The 27263-nt window shown below is 33.5% G+C and overlaps 1 protein-coding gene across 1 annotated transcript; it reads right to left on the bottom strand.

The window, feature by feature from the left end:
• Positions 1–95: 95 nt before the first annotated feature.
• Positions 96–27246, bottom strand: LOC110997149. The gene is made up of 10 exons (XM_022265167.2): positions 27097–27246; positions 26072–26201; positions 24574–24678; positions 15864–16091; positions 9283–9377; positions 6327–6558; positions 5134–6254; positions 4646–4841; positions 3889–4106; positions 96–2836 (listed from the first exon to the last, which is right to left on the bottom strand). Exons 1-10 carry the CDS (start codon positions 27102–27104, stop codon positions 2668–2670), a joined length of 2502 nt encoding a protein of 833 aa, XP_022120859.2. The 5' UTR covers positions 27105–27246; the 3' UTR covers positions 96–2667.
• Positions 27247–27263: the final 17 nt, after the last annotated feature.

Genomic DNA, 27263 nt, shown 5'->3' with positions numbered 1-27263 from the left:
AGTTGGGAAAAGTATTTGTGTATGATATTATCAGTAGATTTTAAAGTCGGTATTTCTAGAAGCATTTCATTGTAAGGTAGATTAAAAAACTCATGTATTTATTACTTTTATTCTCAGTACACATACATGTTAACAAAAAATCTCACTATCGGGTTTTCAAGTTCTTAAAATATCTATGTATAGAAGTATAAATAAATATAGCATATAATTGGCACTTCTTTCTACGTGGAATGCGGTGATTTAGAACGAAGTAGACAACTAATTTCACATTTTGGACGCATCGTTTCTCTAGAGCAAAACCTTTAAAACTAAATCTTTTCCTAACATTCGAACAACCGTCTCGAGCGATTAGCGCTTTGTCTGCTAACAGTGAAGTTATGAAACGAGAGATGCGAGAACTAGGGCCTTATCACACTAGCGATTTTAAAGCGTTTTCTTGGTGTGCTTCGAACGAGTGTTTTCTCGTCAAAATCCATTTGGCTACTGAGCGTACACGACGCGGTCTCGAGAACGCTGCGCATCGCATAGCCCGGTTATCGTCTGTGTGATAAAGCCCCTGTATCCGGTAATTTTTTGACGTACGGCAGACATCGCCATTTCTCGTTTCTTAGGGGTTTTTCGTAGTCACACATGGTATTTAAGTTTGTGCTTCAATGAATTTTGATCCATCAACCTATATTAAACTTTGGTTCAAAATTCAATGAGATAACTCACCCTTATATTGAATAATAACAAATAATAGTGTATAAATAAATAAAACATCAATTCTACAAACAAATCTTCAACACGCGCAGTTTAAGAAATGCAACATAATACTGCAGTAACAAAATAACTAAACATCAAAAAACTATCTTAAACATTATTTGACTTGGATCGAAAGTCAGTACAAATACAAAATGCCTTAAACAACCATAAATAGTTATAACTAGATTAAAGGGCTGCAAAAGATAGAGCAAAGGAGTTCTGTCGACGCTTATAGGAATGGTAAGGACGTTGAAGGCAAGTTAATTAAATGTACACTTAAAACGACCCGACTGAGGGTTGCCATGTTACGTACTTTAACATTGTCATTGGCTGACCTTGGAGGTCATGTCAAGTTTGGCAGCTGTCAATACGAGTTTCGATACTCTGTCCACTGGCACATTAAAATTTCGTTAGATTAATTCGATTGAGGAAATTTAAACCCAGGGCCTATGTCCTAGACGTACTAAACCTACTTAGCGAGCATAGTACGCATATATCATTCGTAGGCTGCCTGTCCACCGGCGCTGAGAGAGAAACAGAAATTAACCAATAGGATTGCACAAAATCTCTGCTCTTTAGTGAACAGAGAGTTGCGAACTAGTTTAAAATATACAGAACCAGTAAGCGGAGCGAGGAAGCGAGTGTTGAATTCGGTTTCTTCTGACGTTCTCCACAGGCAATGTGAGGTAATAGTTTCTTAACTTATTGACCGTCCATGACATTTTGCGTAAAACTTAAACAGTAGCTCGCGGCCGGGTACTCGAAATGACTCGTCGCGTACTAGCAGCCTCGCTCCGCATATTGAAAACGTAGTTCCCCGTTCAGATGGACATATACAGTACGCAACTCCGCTTCACTCCCTCGCTCCTTCTCCGTTGGACAGGCAGTCCTAGCCTCAAACTAAATCTAAACTAAAGAGCTACAAGACGGCAAGCTTGAGCAGACTAGCTATAAAGAATGGCCGGAACAAGCTAGTAATAGCATTTTCAAGTTACAAAATGGCTGGAATTACTGCATAAAAAAACATCGGACGAATTGCAATTAAACTATCGAATGTAAATAAACATTTTTAGATGGCATCAAAGATATGTACGGATCCTGTTTATTCTACATAGGTGATAATATGGCGCACCGACCTTTGAAAAGAGTTTGAGTTTCAAGTCAATGTCGTCTGAAGTAAAACCAGAGACAAAATAGAGTGCGAAAGAGTATCTTCTCTTAACAAAGATAAAGTGCAAAAATTTGCTTCCAGTAACAGCAAAGACCAAAAAACTACGCTTTTCTAGAAGATATTTAAGGTCTTTGTTATAGGTTAAAACTACGTTAAGAGTATTTCTATAGGAAGGAAGTCATTAGCCATATAAAATCAAACGTTTACATTCCTAGTGAAATTAAAGTCTAGCCTATACTAATTGTATCTACAATTACTAATATCCAAATACACAAAAATTCCGAAATAATAAATTGACGATTAAACGACACAGTTTAGTCTAATTTGAGTATATACTCAAGTTATTTTATTGTCCAGATTCAATTAGGTCTGAACACATTTCTTCATAAATAAAATTCCTAGATGAAATAAAATCGTAAATATAAAGTAATGTATGATTTAAATATGGTCTGGAATGTAAATATTAAAAATACCGTCAATAAAATAGAAATGACAAATGGAATGTAATAAATAACTTTTACCACAACAATAAATTGGGTTTGGAAAATTGATGACTCATAAAATACTGAATTGGTTTTTTGAAAAACTGTAATGTTCCAACGACTCGACTTTTTGTCATATTTCTAAAAATTCTCTGCAAATTGAACTGGTTTCGAGATATCTTGTAAAATTTTTACAATTCACATATACCGTCCATTAAAGTCATTCAAATTTTCGGGACGCGTCCTTAAATCCGTTATCCGTAATCCAATCTATAGTATTAAAGCCGAGTGGTCCCTGTGCAATCTTCGTCTGGCGCGTAAAGGAGCTGTCGCAAGAATGTCGGAAGGTGGAGGAAGGCCAGGCTGTCTCTGGCCATTCTCTTGGTAAAATATTTGCGATTTCCCACAGGACACTCCCAATACTACACTGTCTTCGCTCCTGCAAATATATAAACGAGTTTTATTGGTACATTAGATAGCAGCCAAATTCATTCATATACAATTAAATCTCGCTATAAAGAAAAGGAAGTTGGTTTTTGTTTTTATCAATTTTTATTGAGAGCTGAAAATATGGTTTTCGGAACCAGCTATTCAAATTAAATTCCTTTAGCAAAGCAAATATTCTAAATAGCTTCGCCGGGTGTTAAACTTTATAAGTATCTTATAAATGATTTGACATTTTTTTAAAGTTGGAGTGGAGTGAAGGTTGCCATGGATACCATTTTTATATAGAAAGAACACCGTAACCATGGTAACAACACGGTACTAACTAGTCAAAGTAAATAAGGCCGAATGCAACATAAACGAGTTTCAAACCACAAATACTTTAAAAATATCAAACATGTAATCTTCTCGACCAAAATAAGGCCAATAAAATATCTCCCAAAAAGGTTTTATTTTTGGAATGCAATGACTAAACGTGTATTTTTGGAATGTATTGATAAAACATGTATTTTTGGAAAGTCCTTGGTCCCAGTAAAACCTGATTTCGAAGGACCAATCGGACCGAAACTAATAAAAACGAAAATGTTTGTCCAATGGTAATTCACATAACGGGATAAAACGAGTGCATTAATTCAATCATTATGAAAGCAAATCTTGTATATATAATGACAATTATTAATAATAAATATGAATACAAATACGATTTTAAATACAGTTGAAAGGAACGCTTCTCTAAGATACCCTTGTGTATTTATAAATTGTATTTATATTATACTGTATTTGCATAGAAACATACAACCAACGAAGGAAACCCACTCGCTTTCTCGAAAGTTCTTTTACATTGCACTATAAGGACCAATTAGTTAAAGAATGTTCGGCATAATAATTGATAGAAGAACAACTACAGTGTTTATTTTTGTTTCAGTCAAATGACCACGACTCAAGACACGAAATGTCGAGTCAATAAATAAATTCACGTAAATTCACACAAGTTTTATTAAAATTAAGTCGATATCATTTTAGCTATGAAGAAGTAATAAATCTTACCTCAACATAAACTCCGAGGTGTCACTGTCATCCTCGAATTCGTTGTGTATAAGCCCCATAGTCGCGATGTCCATGGCTGCCCATGGGCCACCTTTCTTCACAGTTCCCCAATCCGGATCCAGCATCAAGTAACTGTAATCGTGAGCATCAGGTCCCGCCACAAGTGGGTCTATACATTGCTGCTCGATTGGACCTAATGCGTTAAGAGATGTTTCCCACTATAAAGAAGAAGTAGAAGGCATGAACTGGGTGGTGTAAGGAAGTCTGATGATGATGTCTGAATGTTAAATTTTTATCATATTTTGCCAAATTCGATTTAATATTGTGTCGGAAAGTCAGTTATACAAATAATTTTATTTTCTATTCATAAGTATAATTTACTTAAACCAACTGTGAGCCTAATCGGGTAACATTTTTCAAGACACTTATCAATTACTTTAGCCAACTTTTAGAAATTCAACAATTGAACTTTCAAGTTAAACTCTTATTTTTTTTATATATATAACAGATGGCAAACAAGAGGCTGTCTTGATGTTAAGTGAAATCGCCGTCCATGAACAATCATTGCCTGAAGGTTTGCAAGTCCGTTGCCGGCCTGTAAGAATAGTACGCCAATACTTCAGTGGGCAGTTGGTTAGTATTGCTGCGCGGCAAAAACTACTTAAAAACGCTCAGCTATTGAACAAAGGTCGTCTAGATGACGCCCGGAGATGAAACTCAGCTGCAGGTATTAATCCCAACTCTTTTGAACTCTTACCAAGGAATTAATAGTTTCTGGATCATTAGCTGCCTCAACATCCATTAGAGCCAACAGTGCCATATTGTGTAGTCCGCTCACAAAAAGAGCGCATTTAACTGCGTGAGCTGTATAGTCCGGTAACATTTCTCCTTCAGCATCTGATTCACTATCGGATTCGCTGTCCCATTCATTTCGGATTGGTTTCGGTCTGGAACTGAGCAAGACAGAAGTCCATTATTCTAACTCTTTGGAAAAATTGTACCAGAAAGTAGCTAAGTCAAAGATTAAAATAGTAGGTAGATATGTATATCATACGTTGATATTGCTCAAAGAAAATAAGAAAAAAAAGGGAAGAAAGAAGGTTTAGGAATCTAGGCATCTAACATTAACATTTATTTATTGTATGACCAAATTTAAACTAAAAATATTATAGAACTATTTTCTAAGTATATTATTCATTAGTAAAACCCCCATACGTATTACAATTTTGGGGAATGGGAACGTACCTTTCACTGAAGTTAATCTGTTTCTCCAAGCCGGGCGTTAAAATATCGCGTAACTCCAACGGCGTCATAACCCTACTACTGTATCCACTTGATTTGTCTGAAAATGCTAGATGACTCAATTTTTCCATAAGCGGTGTTAACTGAACACCAGATAACTTTTTCTTAAAACCTACATCTGAATCTGTTTGTTCTGTATTTAGAGATTTCAGTGGTAATGATAGAGATTTTCGTCTGGACTGATCTGTGACAGCCAGAGTCTTCGTTGAGTCTTTAGCTATTTTCTTCGGCGTTCGCTGGGGGGATTTCGCTAATTCCGAGTCAAAATCTTGAAATTTGTCCAGTTCACATAATTTTAGATTGAAGTTAAACATATTTTCTTCCTTCTTGTCTTTCATTCCAGCGTAATACTGTTCGAGATACTGGTTAAATAGTGACTCTGAGATTGCAATGCCATCATTTCTGAATACTGGAAATGAGGGATCATTTATGGTAATGGTGTTTTGATTCTTCCGTTGTAGAGTAGGTGATAAATCCAGCGACTCTTTAGACTTTAACATAATTTTAGAACCATTTCTAGAGATCTTTTTAAACGTCTCCTGTAAATCGGTAACACTGGCTAGCTTTCGTAAAGGTTCTGGTTTGTTAATAAAATGTTCAGCTAGGCAGTCTGAATTGAGTACCGTTTCATTATCTCGTTTTTCGTCTACTTTATTTTCTATGTTTTTGAGTACGTCCGGTTCTACGTCTGATTTGTCCTGACTTTCGAGATTTTGACAGATCGACAGCATATTTCCGTGTAAGCGTTTGTACTCGACCATTGGCGTCGAGCATACGCTGGTCTGTCCCGTGAATACGTTTTCATTTTCTTTAACGTCTTCATCGAGTGACTTCTGGTTCTTAAAGCTTAGGGAGAGTTTGTTGGGACGTGATCTTGGTTTGTTCGCGAACGGGACGACGTCAGGCATACTGGGTTTTCGTTTTTCTCCCGGTACCTCCTCTCTATTGGGAGGCGAGATCATTGTGTGGTCCTCTTCTGGCACGGCTGTGAATAATAACGATTTATCCCTTTTCATGCCTGACTGTGGATGTTCTCTAACTTTTTCTTTTTCAATTTCTTGAGCCTGTAACACATGGAAAAAGTAAAACCCTGAATAGTTTAAGGAATGCTACGTATTGTTCGATCATAAACATACCTTTTTGAATCCGTTAATCATTTCTTCCCCATTTCGTGCGAAATCCTGCAATTTGCTAGATTGTTTCTTCAAACTGTTGTATGTCTTTCTACCGACGTATACCACTAATACTTGGGATCCAAGAGGCAAAGGCGTATCCGTGTCGAGCGTTTCTGCTGGAGATTTTATCCGATACGGGTCTACAACTGTTATGTATGAGGTCAGACTTGGTGGTAGTTGAGTTGAAATTATCCTGTAAATAAATTATTTTTTATCTTCTGTTTCATTATTTATCGACTACGGTTCAGATCTTTTTTAATTATCAAAATCACCCCCCCGGAAACGTTTGACGTTCATAAGTGTACATGTTTACCTATATGAATAGAGATATTTTTGAGTTTGAGTTTGACTAAAAAATCTTCAAGCCCACAAGATGTAATAAACCTTAAGTACTTTAATATAAAACAGTTGCTAGCTTCACTACACTTCAAATGTGTAGAATTATTAAACAAAACAATTTTCTTTTGAAAGATTTTTATTACTGGTTCAAACGTGTTCTCATCACATTGAAATAAATGAAAGAAATGCAAAGTGGGACGTGTGACTGTCGACGATTCATAATTTAAAATCGGAGTTACATATGCGTATACGATTACAGTGTTGGAAATATTTACTCATTGATATTATTGAAATGTAACTTATATTAAACTATATGATAGGGTGATTTGTACGAATGCAGTATTGGCCTAGTGGCATCAGGGTGTGGATATCATCTTTTAGGTCCTACGATCTTTCTTTCTATGTGAACGGTGAAGGAAAACATGGTGTGGTAACCGGATTGCCTTAGACCCAAAAAGTCGACGGCGTGTGTCAGGCACAGGAGGATCACCTTCTTGCCTAATAGATTGACAAATCATGAATCAAATAAATTACGAGAATATCTTGATATCCAGCCCAACTAGGTCTAGGTCAAATAATTTCTAGGTCTTAAACGGGCTGGTAAATTATGAAAAAATGTAAATAGGTTTATTTCTAGTAACTTTAACGCCAGAACCCAATAAACCTATCTCAATCCATTTTTCATCATCTGATATAGACATCTTAACCCAAATATTGATAAAAGTGTGCGAATAATCAATCGACGGATTGTTATAACCATCTGTCGATACAAAATGTCGATTGGCCAAATTGGTAATGCTAATCAAAGTACCAGTTAGTACTGTCTGCCTCACTAGAGGAGACGTCACTTATAATAATATTAATAAATCACTTCTATAGATGCCTAACGACTTAATTGCGCAATATATACGCAATGAAATTCCTTTATAAATAACTCAAAACCCGTTTTGAAAACTTCCTGTTAACCGTCCCATTAAAACATGTCATTAGCAAGGGAAACCTTTATATACAGTGTTTACGGTAAAGGCAAACACAGTATGGGGTCAAAATATTAAATGTTTGCGAAAGATGCAGCTCCAAGAAACTTAACACTGGCTTAATATGCAATATGCCAACGTAAACAACTAATATTATAGAGATCGGTATTTATTAGGGACGGTCCAGTGTGCGGATATTTGTTATTAATATTTCCTATTGAGTAATAATTAACTGTTATTGGTTGCCTGGAGAACACTCGTAAGGTATAAAGCAGCTAGTTGAACCTCCATTTTATTTAATTATGTCAACTGTAACTAATAAAAATAAATAACGCAGACAGAGTAATTTAATGGTGAAATATTTTTGGTAGAGTTTGTATATATTCGTGACAAAAAAAAACCAATAGTTATAAATGGAGGTTTGTATTTCACCCATTCAATTTTCCTACATATCAGTTATATATTGTTGTTTGGCTTAATGATACAGACGTCGCTTACAATATATATGTCATAGCCAAATAGTTATATTAGCCGTTCAATTAATAGCCTAGCCGTTTAACTAGTGGCCTGGAAGATGTTAAGCCAGTTAATCAAATGACTTGGGTCGATGACGTTTCATTACTTGCCTATCATGTTGACTGTTAATTTAAATATAATTCCACAGTAACACTAGAACCGAAACTCTTCGAACTGTCATTATGGCGAAGGCAAACCACAACTTTGATGTGTTTTCCAAAGCATAAAAATCTTCACTAGCTAGCCAGTTTATTAAATGTTACAACAAACACTACGGCTGATTGTCTTTAAGGCCTTTAGTTAAAAGGCTAGGCTGTAAACTAGTTGGCTGCGAAATATATACAAAATCAGTACAAAAGGGCTAAAATCTCCAGTGTAACAAGCCCTAACACGCAAACTAAAAATAAACAAGCGACAAGTCTCAAAATAAGTTCCGAAATTTACAGCTCTCGCCTTAATTTGAGTGTTTATTTTTGCAAGCGAAATTTAAGTTGCATGCATAATGTAAGAATCTTATCTTTAACATCATCACAAAGGAATAGAACGGACACAACTATATAGGACACAACTATATAGGATATAGTTAGATACTCTTAAACGACTAAACTTTATTTATTATAAATTTTAGATTTTTAGTTTTTCTTATTTACAGTGTGTGTTTGTTTAAATTTTCTCCTTTGATTATCTATGATCTAATATAATTGATGTGTGAAATTTGTGAAAATTTGTGAAAAAAAAACATATTTTTTAGAACGTATAAATAAATAAACAACAACACAGATTTAAGTTATTAAAAGATGCTATCACTTATGATAGCGCATCTTTGTATATGTGTACCATTATAATTCTAATGCATATTTAAATACGCTGTAAAACTAAAGAAATACCAGATGAGCGTCGAGCCAAGTAATATAGATAACGGAACCAGTTGTCCCATGGGGTCATGAGCCTCCTGGGACCTGGACTGGCCTTCACTTTATCACAGCTTTAATTGATACCAAGAAACAATCCAGATGTCAATATACCAATACCTTATTTGTATTTTATGCTATGCTCTTGAATATAATGGTTGAATAAAAACTCACTTATTATTATACAAAATGACGCCTCCCAGAACTCCTTTACTCCTTCGACACTGCTCCAAAATTTGCATCGACTCCAAATAAACTGATGTGGCACTCTGTAAAAAAAAACAAATATTAACTTCAAAGCTGACAGCGATACTCAGAGTCGTTAAAGTAAATTGTTACTTAATAAATACTTACATTTTTTATTTAATTTTACTTTAATTACACAGTAATACTGTTGCTCACGGTTATAATCTTACGTATAGTCCTAATTAAATTGTATTTTTACTATATTAATACACGGGAGATATTCCGTAGATTTTCTGTTCCTAATTTGTTATTAAATACTATCGACTCTCGACAATTTGAAACTCAAGGGACCAGAGATTTTAAATTATTAAGAGTTAAAAAGCGAGGGGAGTTTGATAAAAAATTGTGATTTATTATTTATATATTATTTATTTATTATGTTCAGTATAACATTGCCCAAAGAATTTACACAAACATTTGAAAATATGCACATGTATGTAAGCAATGATTGATAAACACTTCAAATTATAGAGAGAAGGCAATCCCAGATTTCAAAGTTATCGCCATGTTGGCGATCGCAAGTTACCGAAGGGACCAATTTACATTGATATAATTCATTTGCATAAAAGTATTCTCGATTAATTTAATATAGATTTAAATAATTTCACCATATCTTTCCTATACTTCGTTTAATCAAATGTGAACTACTTTTTGCACCAGTTTTATAATTTAATCGACTTTGATCATGAGTAAGTGCCACGTTCAAATACAGATAAACGACCGGATGTTTAAAAAATATGCAAATATCGACTAGGCAAGTCAAAGCGGAGTAAAATCAATATCAAACAATGTTAAGGACGGTTCAATAAAATACAGAATAATGGCGCTACAACTCTGTCTTGACTTGACTTGTCTGTTTCGTAAATACGCAAGTAGGTGATCAGGCTTTTGTGCCTGACACACCGAGGTCTAATGTATTCTTTCACCGTGTGGTGAATCGAGTGTTAATTGTGCGCATAAAATGAACATCCATTGCTGATTAAGGGTCTCATTTCAGCTTTTTCTGAGTCAAATTTGTTTGTTATTATATGTATTTTGTGTTAGCTGTAGGAGTACTATATAAATAAATAAATAAATTATCTAAAAAAAAAAAGTAAATAAATAAACCATTATACGAACCCTTTTAGTGTAGAATTTTCGAGTCATTCGTTAATAATTAACAATTAAAAAAACATTTTTGTGTACGTCATTCAAACGCGCTTACCTCAAAGTCGTAAAACTTTAAACATTACGTGCCTTTGAAGCTACAAAATACTGAAACAGTATTGTGTCATTGTCAAAAAGAAAAATTAAGCATAAAAGGAAATTGCAAAAAATAGAGCGCTCGAATAGCGGTTCAAACGACGTCATTAAAGTAGAACAAATCTAGCTTTGAATATAACGTGAATTGTTAATCTCGTTATCTGATGGAATATTACTGGAGTGAAATCGTTAATCCGGCAGCACTTATAATTAAAGTAAACATGTCATTATCTTGTAGTATCAGCAAATACATACAAACATTTGTAAAGATGTTGCACCTATATTAAGCGATAAAGTTATTATTTAGATATGTGTGTTCACATGCATCAGAAACATGTAGCTCTTAAACATTTTTGCCGTCACATGAAATTTTTATTTTCTTTTTAATGGCTATATTCTTTATTATATAACGCATGTTAGCTGAAGGATTACGAAATAAAGAAATATAAAAGAAATCTACTTGTTTTATTTACGATACGATTTAAAATTTACCTTCATAAACATATACTGATTGTACACTACAAACTGAAAGAATTATGACCAGCCAATGTTGACTATATATTTTTCTACTTACGACTTCTATGGAAAACATTAAATGCGAAATTTTTCAATTTTGTGATCTTAATTTCTAAAAAAAAAATACGCCATAAATTTTGCAGGTGTTTTTGAAAAATATAAAAATAGATTGGTTTTGACTACTGCTTATTTCATGTCTGCCGGAAAAGTGTTCACGCTGGGAAATTCAAGATTTTAGAGCAGAAAGTTTTAAAATATATCTCTCAAAGGCGTTGTAACTTCCACTGTTTTCACCTGAAATATTGCACGAGTAACACTTGGCTCTTGGCAAATAATTTTTAACTTTAGATAGAGATATTATTTTATACTACTTTTAATGAAACGAATATTAGACAAATTTTTTTAATAGAATAAAAATATATTTATGTTTTACTAGCTGCCCCCTGCTGCAAAGGTAGCTAGCAAATAAGCTATTTATTACTTATTGGTAGGATAAACACAATTTTTGCGTTTCACGACTGTCAGGTAGCGCGAAATTTCATCGGAACTTTTATCTTCCGAATAATATATATTTGGTTACTAACATAGCTATGTGGTACTTTATCCATACATTGTGAAACAGAAACCTACTTTTTACAGAACACAGGTACTCTTGTGTGGGGACTAGCTAGAGCTAAATGCATTTTGTCACTTTATGTCATGAATAAAGGTTATATATTATATTATTATATTAAGCACAAATTAAAAATAAATAACACAACGAAATATATGCCTCGATTTTGTATTATATATTCTTATATGCTTTCGAAGTAATAATGTTCATAGAGACTACGATACTTAGCTAATTGGTTCTATTAATATTTAGGTTTATCTGAACAACTCAATACAAAATCCAGCCTTTGTCTATATTAGAAAGCCTTAGATGTTTAATCTAAACTAAAATAAGCCTCAGAGAGATTACTATTAGCTATTTATATATAAAAAGACAGCGGCGTCACAATCTTTAGGCCTGGGTCTCAGATTTCTTTATCTGATTATTTGTTAATCTGACAAGTAGGTGATCAGCCTCCCCTACGACACACCCATTTTTGGGTGTAAGACAAGCCTCTAGACGATTTCCTTAACCGTTCGAGCGCATGTTTAATCGGGAATCGAACCTACGACCTTACGCTTTATTACTTATTAGCTATAATATAAACAATCGCCTATAAAAACCATCAGATTCGTTCGATTAATAAATTCAATAAAAAATCGAATTAAAATATACGAAACTTATCGGCTATTGACGTCAATGAAGACATTTAACTTCGGTAGCAATTGTTATTTTTTAATGCAAATACACCAGATTTGTATATCGATGATCTGATATAATATATATAGATAGGATCTGTTTTTATAATAGATAGGAATAGAGTCTAATAGATAATGTTTTAACTTCCTTTACACAAAAACTCGGCAATTGAATCTATAGTAGACTGGGCAGTAGATTATTTCTAGTACCGTACAGAATATTTAACATACAGATGAACGCTCAACGCCCTACTGATTTAAGGCCCCTCTATCCGTAGAAATCTAATAAAGTATCGTAGTATTCTGAGTATGTATAGGTATTTAAGTTTCATACAAAGAGATAGCGTATTAGTAGTATTTTGTGTAAAAATATTACTTAAAGAAAGATCTCCGGAATGGAACTACAAAAGCGTAATTGTGAAGATATTCGGCAAACCTTGATGCCGGATAGCCGAATATCCGGCCGAACACAGTCGAGTAGTGGTCAGATAATGTTGTATAATCTCAGCCCCATGCAGCAGTGTATATTACGAAATAGTTGAGAAGCTAGCCTTGTATACGAAGACAAGAGAAACCGTCTGTTGCCTTTTACAGTATAATTGGTATTTATTCATCATAATTAGCCCCTAGTGCAGTTTGAGTATTAGTTTCCGGTTCTATGTATGTATTTATTTAATTTTTAGTAATCTAACATACATATTATAAAAGAAATACTTAGACAATACAGAAAGCCAGAACAAATTACATACATAAACAATATATGTATGTATAAGAAACAGAAAACAAGTAAGTAGTATGTTTTCTGTTATTCAAATTTAAATTTCTCTATGTTAAATATAGTATGAATATTTATGTGATATTTATTTGAAATCCGATATCTACCGGATAATAAACGTGTATCCGGCCGGATTTAAAATTTCAGCCAGATAGGTTGCTGGTTAGGTACAGAATATCGGTTTCAAAAAATACTAATCGATTTAAGATTACTCAATTTGCTTTAAGTTTTTTTGGTTTTCACTACTTGGTGTTTAAGTAGATTTTTCATATCATTTATTTCATTAAGAAAACCCAAACATATTCAGAATTATACGTAGCAATAATTCTCAGCTTATCTGTAAACGATAACAAGTCGACATGGAATGATTACGATGTCTAATTAAGAACTATACAACGCGAGCATTTATCCAAGCATGTAATCAACCATCTATTCATTCAAAGGAACATTAACTTCATTCGTTGATAACATTTATATATGATTTATTTATTTCGTAATTCAACAGCTAACGTAAATTATATTCAACAAAAATCAATAAAACTGTAAAAGGCCTCCTTTAAAGGCAGGCAAAGCACCTAGATGACTGCCTTTTTGGGCGTCCCGCAGGTTCGTTTGCCCTATTGTAAAAAAAAATACGTACTAATTCGGCTCTGTTGTGTTATAGTCTAAAAGTGAAGGTATTCTTAATATTCCTATATAGATGTTGCAGCCAACAAATAGCAACATTTTCGAGAAAGAATTTCAGGTCAGCTGATTTTGTGATGTCGTCTTTCGGTTAGAGTCTGGGTTATCTGGCTGTCGGTAGCGGTTGTGTTCATTAGTACGCATCCTACCTGTCCAGTTAATAATCCAGGAATTTTAAAAACATTTTAAGAAGCGTAATTTTTAATTTTTTGTTTTTAAATAAGTCTACTTGACATACTTTTTTATTGCCAGACATTTTTGACGATCATCATCATCATCATTGACGTGGAAGAAAATTCACAAATTCAAATTACAAGCAATATTATACAAACCGTTCATACAGCAATGACAATTAAAATACCGCCACCGCTTTTGCTTAGACACCGTAATCAAAGAGAAATATTTAAAAAAATACGAAGTAAATTCAGTTTCTATTTTAATTGCTTGTGCTTATGTATTCAGCGAGATGTTTTTGAAATATAAGTATTGTTAATGGTTCCAGTACTTACTTGGTTTTTTTGTTACTATTATTAGAATTTTATTAATGAATCCATACAAAATTTAGTTAACATTTCTTTATATGAGTATTAGTTGTGTTGTAACTTGTAAATATTTAAGTTAGTTTTTTGCGGTCTAGTATTGCGCCCTTTTAATATAATACCCTCCTTCATGTTTTTCCAGTTCTCTTTCTTTTTTCTATTTGATCTTTCAATGCATTCTACAAACTGTCTGCTGGCGCATGGGGGTTCCCCTTTCCCATGTAAAATGCATTGAAAAAAAAAACGTTTTTCTTTATTCTCACTGTAAATCGTCGATTTTTTTTTCAAATTTCCCTTTTTGGTCTCTTGTAGGATTTTATTTATTTACTTTTTAAATGGGAAAGGGGAAGCCCCATACGCCAGCTCAGTTTTCAAGTTATCAAGCTCATTTTTAGTTTTTTTGTCAAACAAAGAAGCTTTTTAGATATATTTACAAAAAAAATTATTTTGAATCAGTCTAATATATATATTTTAGTTAATAATTAAAAGCGTAAATAATTATTTAATTAAGTAAATAAAAATCATTGCCCAATTGACATCAATATGAGCCCTTTAGTTTACGCCCTTGATTTAAGAAGTGGCAGTAAATGTAAAATGAGAAGCATTTCATTTCTTTTTTTTGTTCAATTATATTTCTTTTTTTTTACGTTCATAAGTGTACATTGTATTACCCATATGAATAAATGATCAGACTGTCTTTACCGAGCTTCAAACAAAGTGTTTCTTCGTATTTCATATGTAACGGAGGGTGGTAGATGCTTTCTCCTCTGGGACTAGCGGGATTGGGGGGAAATTTGGTTAACGTAGTAATTTTTATTATTGTATTTTCTTTGCTTCGCAGTATCTTGTGTTTTGTTTTCATTTTGTTGCAAGGTTCTCTGTCAGCGCAGAGAAATAGTTCAAATTATAGACTAGTAGGTTTTACTTATTCTCATATACAATGTTATATATGTTGAAAGGAAAATAGAATGTGTATGGCTTACACTAATTTGGTGTTTGAATCACGGCTGTAACTGAATTTCCTTACTATATAGGCAATTAACACTTCTCGAACGGTGAAAAACATCATGAGGCAACTGGCTTGCTTTAAACTCAAAAATCGGGGTGTGTCAGGGTAAGATAGAAAGGTGATCCACTACTTGCCTATTGGTAAATTAAATATGATTTTTTATTATAGGCTTTCAACTATAAATCAAAGTGCAATATGTAATGTATGACGTTAAAAACCTATTTGGACGGATAAACTAAGTAATCTTAGTGCAGTGAGTTTTTTTTGAAACAGGAGGGTTACTTGGCTCTTGGTAATTGCGTTGCCGTCCATTGGTACACTTTTTTAAAAGCTACAGTACAGTACAGTATAGTACACTCTTTTAAATATATGACTATTTATCACCCTTGACAGAATGATTTGCGAGCAGATTTCATTCATGTAACCTTAACATGCTGTATAGCTCATAAATTACCTTTGGAAGACTCAACATTGGCACTCGTTGAAATATATGGCAGCCATACTGCAGCACCGGTAAGTAAGTCTCGAAGATCTGGTATAGCTTCTCAGCTAGGCGTTTCTGGTCCTCCATGGATACTGCCAACGACTGGAGATCACCATGGTATACTTTTATCATGGATGTGAGGAGGTTAGCCCGGTTTTTCAGCACCCAGTCGGGGATATTTCGATCGCTGCCTATCGCCTGTTGACAATAGTAACAATTATTAAAAAAAGAATTTGAGTAACTATTGTCTAGAATTCGTCTTAAAAATTAATATAATTATCTTCAAGCGAGCACAACACATTTATAAAAAATCGTTAACGATAGTTATGTAACCAAAAATCATTATCATGTAGGTAACATAATGTACACTTATGAACGTCAAACTAGAAGAAATTGCCAGTTCTCAAATCAAGGGCAGAGAACGGAAGAGAAAAACTGGCAATAAACTCTCCGCTACTCTTTTTAATGGCCAAGTTTTTTCCTTTTCACATCATTTGTAAGCAGCTGCAACCATTACACCATGTTCCATATGCCATCTTGAGTAATAAAGAGTAATAAAATAAATTAAAAACAAACATTTGTCCTATATCACCAGGAGGCATGGTGACATAGGAGCACGCACTTACATTCTCGTGGTAACAATAAGCAAATATATAGTAGAAACAACTAATCATCGCATTTACGAATTGAAGTACGACCACTCACCACAAGTAGCACCTGTTCACGAGTATGACGCATGGCCAGCCATCGGCCCCCTCGCCATATTTTAGGGAGAGAGACAACCCGACGCGCCAATAATTAGAAACGTAAAGTTTAGTTTTTACCTGTCATAAATTGTAATTTAACATTCTCGTTTCCGATAATAACCAATAACATAAATGTCACTTAGTTTTACGAGCTCTTTAATGAGTCAATTTTTTTTTTAAATCCAGAGTCGAAAACGAGTCGAGAATATATCCATACCAACGAACTTTATTCGATTAAAAATTTAATTTAATTATTTTCGACAATTTCGAGTTCTTCCTGTTATCGTCAGCAAGTATCTCATTTGTATTACTTTAATGTGTTAATACATTTTTTCTGGTGAAAACATAGGTGAGTAAAACCCTGCCTATAAACAATGAACGGTTTAAATATAAGAGTATTTATTCCAACTTCCCTTTGGAGTCTCTGACCGTGGGGTTCAAGTGCACAAGCGCTTATTAATATTGATAATATATATATATATATATTGGATATATATTGATTTAAATAGGCCACGCCTGGTGCATAGTGCCGGGATAGAGAGATGGTGCTTTTCTTAGCGAATAAGTATCGCAATACAGCGAGGAAATGCTGCCAGCGTTAAAGGTTCACTACAGGGAACTTTTTAAATTTGATTTATATAGGTTAATATTGTCCAATAATAAATAATACAAAATCACACACAAAGGTTTTAATAAAATCTTTGGTCAATTTGACTAACTTTGCTACAAAAACTTATTATAGTATTGTCTTTTATTAACATAACTTTTACACATTAAAAAAAAACACTTTTTTCTCAAAAACTTTTTCCCATATATCTAGTACGAACAAATTAAAATAAATAATTTATTTAATTCCGCAGTTGAAGGCCGTTTTGATTGAGTGGCCTCTGAAGGATGTTATTGAGAAGGGAATGCTTAGTAATTAATTCACATGCGTAAGGTCTCAACCTTACTTCATTAACTCAAACGAGATTTCACACCTCCGGATATGTAAAGGCTTATTGAACTCAAAACTTGACAGTCAAGGTGCGTATAGTGATCGATGTTGCATTTAATACTTAACGTTTTACAAAAAATTCTAAAAACTAAGAATACGAATTTGAGCAGTGTTGGCCTAGTGGCTTCAGCGTGCGACTCTCATACCTGAGGTCGTAGGTTCGATTCACAGCTGTGCACCAATGGACTTTCTTTCTATGTGCGCATTTAACATTTGCTCGAACGGTGAAGGAAAACATCGTGAGGAAACTGACATGTCATTGACCCAAAAAGTTGATGTGTGTCAAGCACTGGAGGCTGATCACCTACTTGCCTATTAGATTTAAAAATAATCATGAAACAGATTCTGAAATGTGACGCCAAGACCTGAAGAGGTTGTAGCGCCACTGATTTATTTATTTATTTTAATAAAGTTATTTTGTTAAATATTATAAAAACACAATTGAAACAGGTGTTCAGGTTCGGGAAACTATTTATGGATCTGACAAATTTTACAGTACAAAAAGAAAGAAATAAAAATCTTTATTAAACACAATATACAGATACCGGCAAACTTCTTGAGCATTAAACAAGGAAGTGGGGGTAAGTTTGGGCATCGTATCGCAGCGCGGGACACAAACGTCAACTGATTTACCAATCACGCGATCGACACGTCACTCTCCCCCCTCTCCTCTCATTGATACCTAAAATTCGCTTCTGCACCGGCAAGGACATTTGTTCAAGATGTTTGCCGGTATCTGTACAGGATATTTAGATGAAGTAAAGTGCACTGGCCTCCATACTAGTTCCCTGTGTTGTGTGAGCCATTCTCTTCCTTTTAACATGTAAACTGTATTTTACTTAATGACTTCTATGTGAATATTTTCTGTATCAGCATAAGACAGGTTAACAAGATATTGTTTGAGATTTTTAGTAAGTTTATGAAATGTGATTTTACTGAAATATAACTTGAGAAATATCCGCGTTATATGTGGATTGTTTGTTGTTTCCGGTGAATTACTGTATTTAAATATAACATCTATAAAGGATGTATTTGTATTTCAGACTTGACAACAATTAGAAAAGTTTATTAATCTGATCTGTCGTTAATGATAAAATCATGAATGCATAACTATTGCGGTTAGTAAGATTCTTCTTGCCTTCAATAAACAAGTTCAAATAAAACCATTTTAAAGCAACTACATTCCAAGCCGACGACATCGTTTAGAATAATATACCGGTTATATTGACCAATATCAAAGGTCCCTCCTGAATTCTATTGTATTAGATTCTTAATAATATCATAGGCTCTTACGACTATCGGTTTTTACGACTAAATATGAGTAGTTCCTACGATGTCGTTATAACAGATTATGACTGTAATTGGCATTTAATACACGTAAGATTTTATAACGTTTTTAAATTAACAACAACGTGAGACGTCAGAGATATTAAACCTACACTGGTTTTCTGGTACTCAAGCTTCGGGAAGAGGGTCCTCAGTTAGTTCCCAGTGTCTGGTCTATCTGGAAGTAAGGCCTCATTTTACCGTGACATGCCGGCTAGTCTACAACGGGGACAATTAAAAAAAAGGGAAACGAAAACGTATCTTATATAAAAAGCAATTGGGGCAGTGTGATGATCGAAGGGCATCATAGCCTAGCGGTCTTTGTATGTGGCTGCTATTTTGAGTGGTACTGGGTTCGATTCCCGATTCGAGAGCAAGTTTTCAATTTATTCTATACGTAGCAATATGTTCTAGGCCGAGAATGGTACAGTGGTCAGTATTTCAACATTCCTTTTTGTCCCTCGGGTAGAATGCCTAGCGAATCCCGAGGGCCCATTTTAAGGGCGTGTGATGGGCTGAGGTGTAGTGGGTAGGGTCGCTACCCCTCTGAATAGGAGAGGGATTTCAGTGTAGACCCAGCCCCACAGTCCCCGTGTGAAGCTCGACATTCTTGATGCGTGCCTGCATTAGTGCATTTTCACCTCATTAAAAAAAAGTGTAGTGATCGAACTTACAACCTGCCGAGAGAAAGTTATCTACGCTATCGCAACATTGAATAAACAAAACAAAAACGTGTTTTTCAGCCTTATTAAGGTCGTCGCGGTATTACACCTTTGCGCTTAATAAATGAAACCTTACGAAACTCCACGTGAGACGCGATCAAATGACGCGACATTCCGGCTTACGTCGTCTATGATACGAAAACCTACCGCAAATATCTCATTTATTTAACGATTGGCGATAAGAGTGGCGGAGAGTTTCTTGCCAGTTCTTCTTGCCCTACGGACCTAGACTTGCGAACAGGTAGTAAATGTATATTAAGAATTAATGTAACGTTATTTTTTTGTGTTTAATGGTTACTAGTAAAATTGAGTTACAATAATTAGATTTGGGGACAAAGTACTAAAGTCAGGATTCTCAGATATTCTAAAACTTACACTTTAAAGATGTTTTTATCGATTTTTTTTACTAAATTGTGAATGTAGTCTGGCAAATCATTGCACGATAAATCGATAATAATTTCTTTGGCTGCCGCGAGTTCTATTCGAGCTCCTTCAACCCAGTAGACCCGGACGTTATAGGAATATCCTCGTATATCTGTTTTTTAACAATTTAAATTAATTTAATTTTATAACAACACAAATAATACATTGCGTTACTAGTGGTTCGTGAGAATTTTGTTGGCTGTTTTTTCACCAATTTAATTAACAAGTTCATTTCGAAAAAACTATGTGAAAGTTACAATTTTAAATAAAGTATGCTCCGCGTTTTTAAAATCCTATATTGGATCATATATTCTTAGAATGCCCAATGCACCTGTATATATTACTTTATTTTTTATGTAATATATTTCGATATAAGAGTTATATATTAGAGTATGATTTGTAAGGCTTGTAAAATAAAAGATTTCCGTGAAAAAAAGGCAGGGCGAAACGTGTGTACTGTTTACATTAAATATAAAATAAAATTATTATTAATAAAGCAAGGTATAGTTTCTGTACAATATGGATTATAAATATATAAAAGATAATCTAAGCTGGCTTCGCCTACATAAGAGTGCTTCAATATTCACAAGTAGCTAAGTGGTTTGTTCTAGCTAAGAGCATTAATTAGTCCGTGATTCGAGTGCACTGGACGCTATAACGATGAATGTTAATGAACACTCGAGGAAAATCTCCTAGGAATATAGTATAAAAAACTAAAACTCATCACGAATTCTCCATACATAATATGAACACTTTTATATACCGAATTCTTCATATGCGATAGAGAAATGGGATTTACTATCTTAATATATATAAATCTCCTGTCACGATGTTTGTCCGCGATGGACTCCTAAACTACTTAAACGATTTTAAATTAAATTGGCACACCGTGAGCAGTCTGGTCCAACTTAAGAGATAGGATAGCTTAGATCTTTGATTATAGTCGCAATTTTATTTTATTGCAAATTATTTGTTTATTATTTGATACAATTCTAACTGATGGCGCTGTGTTAAAAGTACCAACGTTTCACATAAGTTCTCCTTCCGTTTCCCTTGCATAGTTAACAACTATGTAATATAACAAAAACCTTAGCCACAGCAACGCTTGGCCGAGTCTGCTAGTATTTTATATTTATCTAAATTTGAAATTCAAAAAGTTTTCATTAGCAACGTTTTTAGAATTCCCTTCCCCCAGAGTTTCGAATTGAGCCAGCTTCCATGATTCCAAATTAGTTGGCTCTAGAAGCTGGTAGACGGCAAAATGCGGGTTCATGTGCCCATGGACAGTGGCTTAACAACCACCAAAAGTATAAATATTTGTATGTTGTGGACATTAATTCTAGTATACATATTTGATAACTTGATTAATATAAAGGCGCAAACTGACCTAAGGCTCATCTGAAGTTAAGTGACACCGCCGCCCATGGACACTACCAATGCCAGAACGTTTGCGAGTGTATTGACAGGCCTTTAAGAATTGGTACGCATTTTCTTCAAGGACCCTAAGTCTTATTGGTCCGGAAATACTTTCGTAGATAGTTAAAAGCCCCGCAACGCACTTGTGAGCCCTCAGGCATTGAGAGTGCCCATGGGCGGCGGTATCACTTAACATCAGTTGAGCCTCCTGCCTATTTGCTTCCTAAATAAAAAAGCTTTTATTTAGATAGCTTTCAGGAATTATTTGTAAAGCTAGCGTTCTCACTACCTTTGCAAATACGACGGGGAAATCGATTAGATAAGTGCAATCTCATTTCATATGAGCTTCTGTACCCGTATGCTGTTTGTCTATGATACTTCTGACAAAATAATCAACTAAATTCCAGCTTATTCAAGAAAATCTTACTAGTAAAATACGATATATTATTAAATCATTTTCACGATATAACTAACGCTTGATGACACCAGCGTGGAGCAACTTGCCCGTGTATTATTAGGATTGTCCTTAGAGTATTAAACCAATTCTGGCTTAATACTCTAAGGGATTGTCTTATCAATTTAACAAACTGCTTAAACATGACAAATATTAGCTTTCAATATCCATTAATGTTAGTCTATAAATATCCGAATACTCATTTGTTTGGACAGATTAAAATTAAAGTAAGAAAAAAGGCCTGTTTATCAGATCTGTATTAAAGAGATTTCCCCAACTATTTCACGCACACATAATCAACATAACTCGGACTTTGGAAAGTACCATTTGGACGTCATACTGATGAAGACCACTTGATTGCAACACGCAACTTTAATAAAAAGTAAAAAAAAAAAAACAATTTATTTGCAAGAACGTGGTACATTCTAAACTTCGCATATGCCACACATGGCGTACAAATTTGTATAACATAAAGTTAGAATTATACATTGTTTTATAGTTTAAATTTAGAACAATGCTATGTTTAGGAATAAGATCGTAATAATCATACACACAAAGGGGATATTATATTTAAGAATAACCCACAATAAGTATTAAACATTGCATGTAAACTAATCAAGCGGAAAATCATGCGATAATTATATTAAATTGTTCTAGTGTTACTGTGTTAATGGCTTATTAAGTGCTAAGTTTATGTTAGACTTGGCTTACAACTCTACTCTCACCTACTAACTAAAATTAAAACCAAACTAGCCTGCCCGAAAGCAATGAAAATATTTTAAAAAAAAGAGGCGAAACACAAACGTGATGGTTGGCTTCCATAAAGTCGTAAAACAGAAGTTTCATTGCAAGCGGGTCATATAGCAAGATACGTAGATAAAAGGACTTTAAAGACAACTATATGGAAAGGATCATGGGAAAGAAGAGGGCGGCCCAAGATAAGATGAGAAGATGGATAGAAGAAATAGAAGCGGTAGCGGGAAGCGAATTGAAAAAAAAATCTATGAAACATAATTAATTAAGTGAATTAAATGGAAAATTGTATGATACTGATTTATAATTACATTCATGGGATGATAAGATGTTTCTTGTATAGGTCAAGGTTACAATAAAATTACGAAACGTCAATCTGTTTTAATACGGTGCAGTGGGGACATCTTGATACTGATAGTCTGATGCTAGACTTGTTAGCCTTGAATAAGCACGATTTCGTAATAATATAAATTCCATACATTTTGAAGTGAAACTAAATCCATCGAGTTTATTACTGAACAGAACTTTTTCTTTCTGCCATATTGGAAGGAATTGTATAATCTTGTACCTAATATAGGATTTCAGGGTTTATAGGCACTACATTTTATCTAAATTGTAAACCAATGACCTTGTTTAAAAGAATATATTTTATGCATCGTGTTTATTAGATTTTAGACAATAAAGTAGTGTCGTTATGAATATTATCTTTAACAAAAGTTGTCAAAATGACAATTGATGAATGTGTCATGTGTGCGCTTTTAAGTTTGATGACGTTTTAACGGATTACAGGAAAGAAAATGACTGGTTGCATAAAACTAAACACAATTGCGTAATTAATATACGGATTCCTATAATCGGTTAACCACAACTTACACAACAACCGCTTAAAGATAATCTTCTGCAAAAACAGAATTAACTTCTTTTTACTAAGTATATACTGTGTAAAAGTATGCAGATTTTTATAGTCTGTAGCTTCTCGTAATATTAGCCATAAATCATGAATCTCTGCATTTCCTACCGCATTTACCAAGGAAAGGGTTGTTCGGGTTATACTTGGAGCTGGGTTTCATCATCGGACGCCGAGTAAAAATTTAAAATTCCACCCGTATCATCTCCTAGTACGTCTGTACGCAACTGAGCGTTTTTAAACAGATATTGCCACGCTCTACCACTAAGTGGAACCAGCCGCCCACTGAAGTATTTCAGGACTAATTCGTTTCTTAGGGTCAAGGAAACAGCGAACCAATTCTTAAAAGGCCGGCGAGGCATTGGTGAGCCCACTGACGTTAAGATTAATAAAAACTATTTCATTCAAACTAATGTAGAGCACATTTCAGAGAAAGAGAGTTAGTATTTCAACCCTGATCCTTTAAACATTAATTCGTTATTACATTCTGATCATAAGAATTACATCGGCTAAAATATTATGTACGGATTTTTGTTAGTACATAATTAATGATATATCATTAAAGAAGTGTCGAACGATAATAAAAAATTATCTTAATATATAAGTAATAATAGTTTCCAATTTAAACAAAACCTCTCGCTTTAAATTCGCTCGTTTTCGATTATTAAACGTAAACTTATACGTATTCTTATACTCGATACTATTAACAGAGCTATCGAATTCGGTACACTTCGTAAATAAAAGGAATTAAGTCGTCAATTATTTTCTCTTATAAGTTAAGCAATCATAACCAAACGATGTCTCTTAATACATGTCTGTTATATTAGACAAGTGTCATATGTCAAATCTAAAACTTTTTTGACATCCGGGAGTCATACTCATCGCTTAGTCCCAACTCTGAATATTACCCTAAGCACCTTGTGCCTATATACTCACCAAAACGTATCTTCCGTATTCCCTTATAATAAACTTCCCACTCTGCAACGTGATCGCCGACGGCTGAGAGAATAGAGACTTGATGCAGTGAGCCGCTCCCACCACCTAGACAGTAATTTTTTTATTAAATAGTTTGACTAGCGGCAAACGACACGACTGTCGATCATGAGGTCCAGCCTTTAAATCTCGACTGTGCACCAATTGATTTTATTTCTATGAATTAAAGACCTCAATAAAGACTTATTCGTACGGTGAGTATGTACGTCACATCCTGAGGAAGCCGGCATGAGTTAAATACAAAAATCGACGTATGTCATTCACAACGCAGAACAAAATTGTGTATAAAAAACAATCAAAGAAACGGATGCAATTTATAAAATTAAACAAATAGGGTTGTCACTACCAGATTATTCTAATGTCAAACTAAATAAAACTGACACATGATGTCAAAAAGTGTATGAAGTATGGTTATGAATATATTTTTATGCTATAAAAGGATTTTCGTTATAGCCGTGATGTGCCCGTTCAATTATATTAAATACTCCCAACTAAATCTTGTTTAAGTTCTTTCGTTTCAGGTATGGTAAAATATATCACTTTCTGAGAAGTAACCACAAAGAACTAATAAACCTATTTATCACTAGTCGTAGATATCGATAACCTACTTTGACGACACACCCAAAACCAAGCCCCCGAGCACTCATTAATTATCATACCACAATTACCTACAATGTTGTATTCAAATTAGCTTGTACAATAATTGACAATAATCTGGAATGTTATTTTATGTTAGTGTTAGTTCACCTAGGGCATACAAACATACATGTTTTTTGGCATTTTCATAAACAATAGAGTAACTGCAATTTTCAAGGTATACATTATATTGAAAAAAAAAAAATTATTTAAATGAGTCTATCAATTGGTTGATGTGAGTGCCAACGATAATTATAACACAGTTTTTTCCAGTTAGTGTTTGTTTAGATTTTTCCTATTACAATCTAATTCAGGGTACATATTAAAAAACTATTTTTATTCATAAAATATACTAATAACAATTTTTTTAATTGAATGCTACTCTTTGTATATAACTGATAGTTTGGCTTACATTGTACAAATTTTGACCTTGACAATAAAGAATTGCACAATCTATAAAATTTCTTTGAAATGGAACAGGTTTTTAATTATGCAAATGTTACCGTACAGTTGGAGACGAATCTTTGTGTTTTATTGCTAGTAAATTCCAAGTGCATGTTTTATTGCCATGAGATAAAGCAAAGAAAAAATATCAATTGTGATTTTGGTCTGTATATTCTTCAGATTTGCAGCAATAATATATTGAGTTCTTACTATATGTCCATAGTAAGTGTTATTATGACATGAATTTAGATCAGACTACTTTACATAATATTATACTGCATCAATGTGAGTAGTAAGCAGATTTTTAAAAATAATGCTAAAATATAAACAAAAATTATCAAATAGTCTATATATATATTACCTGTCCAGCCAAAGCATGCCGTTGGGTATCTGACACCCAACCAGGGTGAAAATAAAGAACTGCATCAGCCGGATCATCTTCTTCAGCCACACAACACTCTGTGTCATACACAAACACTATCATCATTTCCCTAAAACAAAATTACTAAATTAGATGGAAACTATAGCATGTTCAAAGAATTATCAGCAAAAAATATAAAATCACTTAACATTTATAATCTATAAAACAGTTGTCATACAGATTAAATATTGTTTCTAATTTATAATTAAATAAATACATTGTAGTTTATTTTTATTTAATTCCAAACAACTTTTAGATTTATAAACAAAGTTATAGATTAATTCTATTATTTCAGTCCAGTAAAATTATTCAATTATAAGTAACAAATAGTATGTAATAATCAAAGCATTAATTAATCTTAAAAATATAATGAGAAAAATAAATAATTTATGGTAATTATATTATAGTTATAAATGAATAATAAGATCATTATAGTTTTATTTCTTAATAGAATATAAATATTATAAGTTATAATTATGTATGAATTTAGACAAAAGGCAGCATTAAACAGTGTTCTATGTACTTAAAACCTTAAATGTTGTGGTTAGCTAAAGATTTAATTTTTTTTCAAGAGCTGTTCTTACAACATAAAATAATTTATTGCTACATATATAAAATTAGTTAAATTATCTCAAATATTATTTATAATTTTTTTACCTGAAACCTTTTATTATTTATTATTGTTTGTGCTAGACAATATGCTTAAATAAAAGATACAGTGTTATGGCTAACGTAAATAGTTTATAACAAGTTCTACGTTTTTCTCAATAGCCTGAGATTACAGGTTGGTTTAATAAATAAATGTTAATTTTATATTTAAGAAAGTTATACATTAATTGTTAGTTGGTCACATCTACTTTCTCCATACCATAAGTTGTGCCTATCACATTAGAAGCTAATGTCTACGACTAGTCAAGCATAAAATACCTTAATCAATTTTAACCAACATAACTTATTCTACTTACTTAGCCATTGTGAACAGTTAAAACTTCACTTATTATTAATTAACAAAATCACAACATGTCCTTAAATGTTATAAAACAGATTTTTAATAAATCGATCGAATGCGCGTAATATTGTTTTTGCGGAACTTAATAAACGTCCTTCTACACACGCTACAGACTATAAATGA

The sequence above is a fragment of the Pieris rapae genome, chromosome 4 (assembly GCF_905147795.1).
Source record: "Pieris rapae chromosome 4, ilPieRapa1.1, whole genome shotgun sequence".
NCBI classification, from domain to species: domain Eukaryota; kingdom Metazoa; phylum Arthropoda; class Insecta; order Lepidoptera; family Pieridae; genus Pieris; species Pieris rapae.
The sequence above is the reverse complement of the archived record's forward strand: the minus strand, read 5'-3'. Positions and strand labels throughout refer to the sequence as shown.

Bases quoted from the DNA above. Each gene is read 5' to 3' on its own strand.
- LOC110997149 (XM_022265167.2), bottom strand. The intron at 6,559-9,282 runs GTGAGTTTTTAT...ATTTATTTACAG, and splicing joins GTCATTTTGTATAATAATAA to GATAATTTCAACTCAACTAC. The intron at 4,107-4,645 runs GTAAGAGTTCAA...TCTTCTTTATAG, and splicing joins CAGAAACTATTAATTCCTTG to TGGGAAACATCTCTTAACGC.